The sequence below is a fragment of the Thermobia domestica genome, chromosome 11 (genome assembly GCF_964235325.1).
Source record: "Thermobia domestica chromosome 11, izTheDome1.hap1.1, whole genome shotgun sequence".
Taxonomy (NCBI): Eukaryota; Metazoa; Arthropoda; class Insecta; order Zygentoma; family Lepismatidae; genus Thermobia; species Thermobia domestica.
In genome coordinates, this window is record NC_137464.1 from 222,492,408 (window position 1) to 222,503,066 (window position 10,659).

General features: G+C 36.8%; 1 protein-coding gene across 1 annotated transcript; it reads right to left on the reverse strand.

Moving 5' to 3' along the window:
• Positions 1-1,295: 1,295 nt before the first annotated feature.
• LOC145663754 (BTB/POZ domain-containing protein 2-like) lies at positions 1,296-3,131 on the reverse strand. The gene has a single exon (XM_081729844.1). The coding sequence runs from the start codon at positions 2,687-2,689 to the stop codon at positions 1,328-1,330; it is 1,362 nt and encodes a 453-aa protein (XP_081585970.1). The 5' UTR covers positions 2,690-3,131; the 3' UTR covers positions 1,296-1,327.
• Between the last annotated feature and the right edge of the window lie 7,528 nt (positions 3,132-10,659).

A 10,659-nucleotide genomic window follows, 5' to 3' on the forward strand; every position in this document is an offset into this window, starting at 1 on the left:
GTGAATGGATTTGCTCATTTAAAAGTGGACAAACAAACATTCATGACGAAGACAGGAGTGCAGGCCATCAGTGGTTACTAATGAACTTTGTTCAGAAAATTGATGAAAAAGTTCGTGAAAATTGATGTTTCACAATCTCAGAGCTTTCCGATGAATTTCCACAAATTTTCAGGACTGTGTTATATGACCGGAGCTGGAAGATGCGGTCACAGGTTGGTTCAAGGCACAAGCAGTGGATTTTTATGTTGATGGAATTTCTAAGCTAGTGCAGAGAAGTGCTTGAATGACTATGTAAACTATGTTGGAAAGAGTAAAGAAATGTTTTTTAGACGAATATAACAAATTTTTCTTATTTACTTTGATGCTTCCTTTTTAACCAATCGGACATTACTTTCCGAACGGCCCTCGTAATTTTAAAAGAAGTTTATCCCTTTTCGTAAAACATATACAGTATAACCTCGTTTATCCTGCTGCTGTTGTTGATCCAGATTTCCGAATAATCCGTATCAGATTTGTAGACATTTTTTTTAAAAATTTAATGCTCTCATAGATAATTTTTAATTGTGATAGAAAGAGCGTAACTATAAGTACGTCAAAACATTCGCTTTTTATATTGATTAAATGTTTAATTCCTGCATAAATTGGACAAGAAATTATGGTAATACTATACATAAAATGTTTTTTGTTGAGTTTACGAAAGCTTTGCTACAGTGTCACAGAGCATTGAAGTGCATTGACTCATCAGCTATAAATAAGCTTTGACTTTGGTTGGCCTTGAATCCCTACCTCACTTCCCCTCCCACAATCTACCAGTTTCCCTACTGTTTTCAAACGACACTTGTCATTTTGTTCCAAGAGTTGGTTCAACCGGATTGTTTTTGTTTAACTTTATTGCTTCAATTTATAGGTGAAATTTTAATTTGGAGCGACAGATCGACACCACTCCAGCTGAACTATTATCTAATGATAAAGCGTTTCTGTGACTGTTCTTCATTCAAACGCCACACGTGTTTGAAACAGAAGACAGTGGATTGATTCTTTTTTTAAGAAATGATGTAAAAATTTATCGCAATAAACGGTAAATTGTGTTTATTTAAATATTTGTTTTGCCTTATTACCCATATTACACGGATTATCCGAATTTTCGATTTTCCGGATTGCCTTTGGTCCAAGTTAGAGCGGATAAACGAGATTATACTGTATTAGGATTTTACGCGATAATCTATAATAATACAAACATAATAATAATAATAATAATAATAATAATAATAATAATAATAATAATACCATAAAAAGATATTAAAAACTTTTATATTTTAGATTAATGTTATCCGTCTTTTAAACAAGTGAAAATTAAACCTAGCACAAATCCAGGATATTCTTCGGGCTTCTCTGTGGTGTCTGTTGAAAATTTAGTATCAGTAAACTTAACAGTTTTACCATGATCATCAATATCGTAAGTTTCACACTGTTTTCCCTTCAGTTTGTAACAACTAAATGTTTGAATAATGACCCAATACGATTTGTCTTTGATAATATGAATCGGTACATCAAACTTCACGTCAACAACTCCATTATATTCTACAGTTTCTTTGAACGAAACTTTAGCTAACATCTCGTGTTGATCATCCTCGAGTAACAGTTCAATAATTTCCTTATACGCTGGTTGCAAGTTGATTGGATCATGTCTTGTTGGAACAATAACAGATCGCAATGCAAAATCAAAGTTAGATTTGATTTCAGTAGAAAATGTTTCATTTATAGGATAATATACATCCTCGTTTACAGGTGTTCTTTCACAGATGTACAGAAAATTGTGTCTTGGCATGATGTTCGTGCTAAAACTGTCCGGATATTCATTGTGAATTGGATCATACAAAAAACGTGTTAAATTTTGTTTCTCGTCTGGTGTAAAAATACCATATGTTGAAACTCTGGCTAACTGAATTGGCAGCATAGTAAGAAATCGGATCTTAAATAGAGCTGAACCAACTAGTGACCTTTGATTTTCGCTGGTGATTGGCATCTTTTGTCTCAGGCATTCTGCTATGGACCAATGGTACACTGCATTAAAAACATCCTCTTCAGAGTCCACGTTAAGATAATCTTGATCGAGCACCTCATTTAGTGTATCGAACGTGATGTTGAGAAATGATGGATGTACTAGTAAAGAGGAAGCATTTTCACTGATAAATACCATACAAGAATTTACCAAAAGTGTTGCATCTTTGTCCTTATGTACTGCTTCATAGATCTCAAATACATTATGCACTGTCAGAGCTTTATTTATTTTACGCAGAATTTTATCTTCTAATGTTGAAATCACATATTCCCTAGCGGCACACAATAACTTAACGTCTTGTTGAACATTCTCAGTTTGTAACTCATCCGTGTAAATGTACAACATAAGGAGTTTGAAAATATGTGGCTCAAAATTTACGATCGAGATCGGATTATTCTCAGATACATCCCCCATTTCTTCGCTCGGACCCAACAAAGACTCAAATACAGGACTTGCTGCTGAAAGTACCATGCGATGAGCTTTGAAATTTTCTACTTCTATACCGTCGGCATCAGAAACTTGAAACTCACAATCAGTCCATAAATTGTTCAAAAACATGTCCCATAATCTTGAGTTAATGCTTTTGTAAGTGTTCTGCGATTTGGGAAAATCCTGTGTTTCGTCCATGATAAGCACTTCTTAGTTATGGTTTTATATCGATCGCTTAGTTTAGTTATGAAATCCCTTAGTGAAGACAAACGTTTCTCAGCCGAAATGGTTTACTTTCATGCTACCTTTTTAAAACTTCACTACCACGTTGCATAACACATATTAAACTAACCAATCACAAATACTACTTAGTTATTATTTGGTTTCTAAAGTTATCAACAATGCTTCACATAGTTGACATAAATACTTGTTTTTAACAGCACATTATCAATAAAAGAAGAAATTCAACCATAAATTATCATAATTCTTCATACAGCTATATAATTTGATTACAGTACACCATATTTGTATCATACAATTGTTGGCAAGAGTGCATAGCTCCATTTAAATTTTCTTTTACCAAATATATTCATGATAACTGTTATCGCTTAGTGACAGGTTCGTTTGGCATCCGGCGTATACCCAGAACTTCGAACTATCCTAACAATAAGGCATACCGCTCACTGGCAACATTCTGTTGGGCAAACTATCTTGTTGCCCTGACTAAATGTATTGAGTTTTATGGGAGTCTGCTCACTGCGACGATGGTGACAGAAAAGTTGCCGAAATGCCTCCGAGCAGGGAGATAAAAAAAATAATGTTTTCTACAAGTTTTTTTTCTCTCACAACAATTCGTTCTGTGTGAATCGCGTGGAAAGAAGTGTTTGCAATGAAAGCTAATATGTCTTTAACTAGCGACGAAGGCAATGGAAATTAATTGAGGACATTGGAAGACGCCCAGCGTTATATTCAAAAAAGTTTGCAAAAATATTCAGATATACGGTGTAAATCCCTCTTGGTGCGAGCTGGGATCGAACCAGACTCCTTATGCACCAGAGGTGAACGCTTTACCACTGATCACTAGTAGATTTTGAATCTGATATCGCAATACAACTAAATAGACCTATTAGATGTCATCAGGCGGTCTAATTATTATTAAGGGTTATTTACAGGTAAAGCAATCGAATTGCTTAAGGTCACTATTAGCTTTCTTAAGATAGTTTGGTACAGCTAGTCTGAAGTTTGTGTCTATCTTTGTTATTGCTGGTGTTACTAGAGACAACAGTTCATCAAAAGTAATCACATTCATTCTAGAGTAGCTGAAGAACTTCGAGGGATAATTGCATAAATCATTATATAGAATGTAAAATTCTCCCTTCAGCAATTTCTCACTGTATATAAGATGCACCTAGCATTTCTTTTTATTTATTTTCTTAAATGTAGCATTAGCACACTCACCATCGAGGTTTTCTGTCCTTACTGGCAGGTCACTTGCAGCAGCTGAGAAGCTTCCATGCTCCACGGTGCTCCGCTAACCTTTTCGTCTTCACGTATGATCTTTCTATTTTTATATCATACATTAATTGTAGTCTTCCCCCTCCCTCTCTTTCCCGCCATCATGCCCTCTAGGACATCCCTCATGATACAATTTCTTCTTAGGCAATACCCCAACCAGTGTCTTTTCCTCTTCCTAATAATATCTAAAAGTGTTCTTTTCTCACCCACAATTTTTAACACTCTCTCATTCGTTTTCCGCTCGACCCAACTAATTCTTTCTATTCTTCTCCACACCCACATTTCGAAGGCTTCCAGTCCTTTTTTCATCAGTTTTACGTAATGTCCACGTTGCTGCCCCATACAATACAACACTCCATACGAAGCATTTTATGAGTCTTTTTCTCAAATCTTTATTCAAGGTCCCACAAAACAGACTTTTCTTCCTCCTAAAAGCTTCTTTCGCCATTTCTATCCTTGTTTTTATTTCACGTTCACACTTCATGTCATTATTAAGAATACTACCCAGATATCGAACACTATTCACTTGTTCTATTTCCTCCCCTCAAATTTTTAAATTTGTCACAGACCTTTTCTTTCCAATCACCATGACTTTTGTCTTTCTAACATTTATTTTCTTCCCATATTCTTCAAAGCCCACCCTCAGGCTTTGATTTTATTGATTTTCTTTTCAGATTCTGCAGCAAGCGTCATTTCGTCTGCAAATCCTATGCATCTAATCATTCTACCTCCTACCGAAATGCCGTCATCATCATGTAAACTCTTTTTCACTATCTCTTCTAGATAAATATTAAATAGTGTTGGCGAGAGGCAGGATCCTTCCAATTGTACTCTCTTTCGTCAGTTCTTCCCCTATCCTAACACTTACTTGTTGGTTCATGTATAAGTTTCGTATGAGTCCTCGATCTTTCCATTCCAGCCCTATCTTCTTTAGAACTCCCAACAACAATTCCCAATTTACTCGGTCAAAAGCCTTTTCTAGATCAAAAAAGTACACGTTTTCCCTTTTTCTATAAATCTTTCACCAATCGCCCTTAATAATCTAATAGCATCTCTTGTGCCCTTACCTCTTCTGAACCCGAATTGCTCCTCCTCAACTTTTTCATTTGTTCTTCCATATAATCTCCTGTTCAGTATACGGAGCAAAATTTTAGCTGCATGAGATATGAGACTAATAGTTCTATAATCCTCACATCACTTCGGGTTCGATTTCGTAGTTATCGGTATCATGACCATCTTCAGGAAGTCTTTTGGCCACTCCCTTGTTTCATGTATTTCATTGAATAGTCGGAACAGTTCTTTCTTTCCCTTGTCTCCCATATATTTAATGAATTCGATTGGTATATTATCTATCTCAGTCGCCTTTCCATTCCTAATCTCGGATATAGCCTTTTCTAACTCATACCGAAGAATGCTAAATCCTTTATCATCCTCGCCTACTTCATTTTCCACTTCAACATTTAGGCTACACGGTCTATCCCTACTCTCATATAAGTCTTCAACGCATTCTTTTCACCTTCCTATGACCTCATTTCTCTCGCTGACTACCTTAGCATTCTTATTTTCTACTGCCATTGTAATACCCCCTTGTTTCCTCCGAAATTCCATAGATTTCACCTCCTTGTACATTTCCTCATATTTCTCAACTCTTTCTAATTTTTCTATGTCCTCGCATTTTCTTTTACAAAACTCTTCCCTCGCTCTGGCTGTTTCTCTCCATAATTCATTATTTAACTTTCTGTACATCTTTCTTCCCTCTTCTATATCCAACTCTTTCCACGTCTTCCTTTCCCTCATTTTCTGCAACATCTGCTCTGTAACAAATGGTTTCTTAGCTGTTTTGTGTTCGCGGTAACCTACTGCTTCTTCTGCAGCCTGCTGTAAGCAAAGTTTAATGTGTTCCCACCGTGCGTTACTACCTTCGCCTATTCTATCCTCGTTTGAATATTTTCTTAGAATTTTTCAACGAAAAGATTTATTATTTTCTCGTTTTTCAACTTTTCAGTATTCAACACTTTGTTGCCTACTTTTCTTCTTTCTACATTTTTCAGTTGAATATCTACTTCGGTCAGCACAAGATTATGAACAGACAAAATATCAGCCCCGGGAAGGGTATTCGCGTTCTTTAAGCTATTCCGATACCTGTCCTGAATCATAACATAGTCTATCTGATATCTTCCGCCATCTATTGGTGATTTTCATGTATATCTTCTTCTCTTGTGCTGTTTGAACCAAATGTTTCCAATTCCTAGTGAATTTTGACTGCTGAAATTCACTAGTCCCTCTCCCCTTTCATTTGCTTCGTCTAAACCATATTTGCCTACGATACTACCTTCCTGTTTTTCACCCACAACTGCATTGAAAACTCACATTACAATTACTCATGTGCCCCTCTTCTCCCTATCTATAATTTCTTCTATTTTCTCATCATTTTCCTTTACTCCTTCGGTTGTATGCAAAGTCGTCGGTGCATATGTCTGTATCACCACTAGATCCTTATTTTTTCCTTTAAGTTTTGACATCATAACTCTAGCATCAATAAATTGTACTTTCACTACCCTCTCCTTTAAGCGCTTTCCAAGAATTATTCCTATGCCATTATAGGTTATTTTGTTTCATTTCTTGTTTAAGATTTTCTAATTTTCCTCCCTGTAATATAGTACGTACGTTCCATATCCCTATCCTAAACCTTTTGCTCTTCCCTCTGTTTCTTTCTCTGTATGTTTTCCCCCCATTATTACTTTATCGTCCAATATTCCTTCCCAAGCCACCCCGTCCTGGAGATCTGAATGGGGGATGTTTTACCTCTGGAACTATATTTTGACCTGCGAAAGATCATTGTACATGTGTTCTCTGTTTGCTGCCAGCAAAACAAAAATAGTATAGTTTAGAGGTTAGCACACTAGCAATTATATATTCTTCGAAGTCCATCGTACTGTGTTCAATCCTGCTAAATTGTGATATCAAATGCCCGGCAAATTATATGTTGCCGTCGCCAGTGAGCGAGGGTATGGGAACAAAAATGTTTTGTCTCCGTGAAGTTGTTGAGTGTAGGCGACAGCGATGAGATAGTTGGACAACTCTTTTGTCTCCTAAGATCCTGAGTGCGCGCCGTATGTCAAATAGATCTGACAAAAGTGGCAATCTGATCGTGTTTAAATTCGATTGAAAACTCTAAATGTAGTTGCACACTTTTGCTGGTGATTACATACTAGTAGAAGTGCATGTTCTTTAAACGATAAGAATAAAATATCTATATGTATATAAATATTTTCTGATTTCAGAATATTCCTTCATAGATTTCCTTGTATTTCTTGGATCTTGTGACTCAAAAGGTGGACTTTTTACAGATTGGAGGACATGTGCTCAATACAGAGGTAAAAAAATCAATTCAAGCAAACTATAGTCCCTTCAATCAGTTAACATGTAAATATATTTTCGATTTATCTGGTTTCTACAGAGTAGTATAAGTAAACTAATTACTATTTTTGTTGTTATTTTCTGGTCGACAGGGGGAGAATTTACGAACTAGGCGGATTGAGTAACCAGGTTATCCCCTTCCTCCTCATACATAATGGACTCTTTTATTTCTTGCAGCATTAATTCATTAGAAGAATATAAGTCTTTTTTCCGTTCGATGCAAACTATGTGATTCAAGTCTAGCAGATGATCCGCTCCCCCCCCCCCCGCCCACTTCCCAATGATAATTCTGGATTCATTAGTGGGTGTCGATAATAATTGTACGAGAATAGTCATAACTAATAAATATTTTTACAGAAAATTTGAGCCATAATATGCAGCAATTTTGAAGAAACTGGCGATTTACATATCATTTCTTTAGCGTTGATTTGTGTTATTATCCTGCACCTCATTTCTCTCAACTTACAATTCAAACAAAATTATCTCTTAATATATTAATGGTTTGGTAAAATATAAATGGGTCATTTCAGATTTTTAATTTTCATTTGCAGCATAAAGAAAAGAAAATCGTCACTAATTCAAATATTTCGGCTCATCAAATATCCCTATGCAGAATTATGTTCCCGTACTTTTAGGTTTGAAAATCACAGAGAGATATGGTCAGTGTAATTTTAGTTTATTTGGTACAATATACAGTTGAAGACGTAAATACACAAACTATCTACTATGTATTCCACTGTGCTGTACACACAAATGTTATGTCTTCTTACGTCCATCATGTGACCTGTCTGTGACACAGCATAAACCAAACGCACGTTTATCTCAAATAAGTAAGGTTACTTTGCTAGGTGGGTCCTTGCTAAAGCGATTTCTAAACACACTTATTACCTGTGTTATTGTTTCTCCCGTGTATAATCGTTCCTGCATCCACAAACCGTTCCTCAACGACGGAACTGTAAATTCTTAGTTCAATGCACCCACATGCATGCCACTACAACCGTTCCTCAACGGCGTAACTGCAACTACTTACTTCGGTGCACTTATATGCATGTTTCTAACCGTTCCTCAACGGCGTAACTGCAACCATTTAGGCTTACTTCAGTGCACCCACACGCATGTCACTAACCGTTCCTCAACGACATAACTGTAACCCCTTACTTTATTGCACTCACATGCATGCCACTAACTGTTCCTCAAGGGCGTAACTGCAACCACTTACTTCAGCATGACTTCAGAACTGAAACGCTTCACGTGATCTTAAACGCAGGGATATTACCCATAGTCGTCTCGGACCATGAAAGCAGTTACCAACATCACAACTAAATTACACTGACATTATTCTCTGTGATACTCAAACATAGGGTATGAATACCTCTCGGACACCCTGTAAATATATGAAACAACCCTAACACCTGGAGAGTTCCGCGAGAATAAAGAGGATATTTCGACTCACTGCTGCTCCTTTTTGAATCGCAATAATCAAGTGCCCTCCTCTAAATCAGAAATCCAATTGAAGCAATATTGATAAATTATTTTGGTTACTAAAATGCGAAACATTTCTTTTTCTATACACGACAGAAAGATTTTAAGGAAATACAGTAGAATACATTTGATACGTGGGTATGGTTGCAGTCACAGTAATTCAATGGCATATCGCTTACTTCCCGTACAAGGAGTTTCTGTTCGACATCAATGACAGTTCGTAGTATTGCCCCTGTGCCCCTTGACAACGTGCCCCTGGGTCTCCTCGTGTTCTTTTCTTTCTTTTCAGTTTGTAGTTCTATTAATTCTTCCATCATTATTCCTTTGAATTATGCATCCGTCTACTTTAGCTTATATGGCGTACAAAGACAGTCTTAAAATGAGTGCCAGACTTTGTATCATTTTAACGTAATTGAAATTCTTGTGTCTTAGTTCTAATATTCCAAGCATCAATACTGTTTTTCTACACATTGTCTCGGATACGATTCAGGGTGGGATTAGATATCCTATAATCTCGAAAATGGTTTCTCATCCTACTTTAACCATCACTAAATAACATGGAATTTTTAGCTTTACATCTCACTATTATGCCCTTTAGGATAATGGACACAGGTGATTAATCGAAACGAGGCATTATGAATTAATTGGTAAATTGGTTGATTTGAAGCATAATTCCACTTTCATTACCGAGGCTATACAAGGCATGGACCTTATAACTTGACGTGAGGTCCGAACATCAATAGCTTTCACCAAGAATCAATTCCGGTTTCTTGCACCGAAAGTGAATATATGTTTACCATATAGGGAAACCGTGGCTCAATGATAAAGCGTTTACCTCTGATGCGTGAGGACCTGGTTCGATCTCAGCTCGCGCCAAGTGGGCGTTTTGATGGACAAATACCGTGTTTATGGTCCTTTCGTTCCCTCCCATTTTATTCATTCTAACATTGCATTCATTTCTCATAACCACCGTCTCTTTTAGCCTAGCATAATCGTGGGACGTAAAATTGAAAGATTTCATTTCATTTCATGTTTACCATATAGCCAAAAAGAAGCTCTAATTAACTGGGCGAATGATGATGTGGAAGGAGACATGAGAACCCGACAAAACCCACCGGCACAATACTTTTCAACCACAAACTCATTTGGCCTCGAATCGAACCAAGGACCCTTCGCACCAGAGGTGAGCGCTCTAACACTGAGCAACTCTCCCGCCTCAGTAGTCTTGATTCCGAAAAAGGACGTTGAATTCAATTTAATTAATCAATCGTTCAATAGACAGTCAGGTGTTTTTAACGTTAGTAACAGAAACTCGAAAAGAATTATTGTAGTTTCAGCTACCGGATACGAGACACATGAAACGGGATTCTTGTGCGTGTATGAGTGACTTTGTGTGTGTGTGTGATTGCCGAAGAAAAGGATGAGAGAAGGAGAAGAAATGAGATTGAAAAGCTAGGGAGGATTATTTTGAGAATGCCAAAGGAGACCGAGCGGTGAGACCAGAGGGTTTATAGTAACGACCAAATTATTGAAGAAGAGAAGGGGAAGGACATGTTCTTCCTTGGAGCCAAGAAACTAGGGAAAAGTTGCTCAAGGGAACGTCGAATTATGGCTCATAATATTTCTAGAGCTTAATGTTCTTGACGGAAGGGATAGTTCTAAATGGTACAGTTAATACTAATAAAACGAAAGTAACTTCTAAAGAGGCGAAGAAAGAAGTACATATATGTAGAAGGCAAATAAACGTTAAC

Bases quoted from the DNA above. Each gene is read 5' to 3' on its own strand.
- LOC145663754 (XM_081729844.1), bottom strand. From the start codon at position 2,689: ATGGACGAAACACAGGATTTTCCCAAATCGCAGAACACTTACAAAAGC.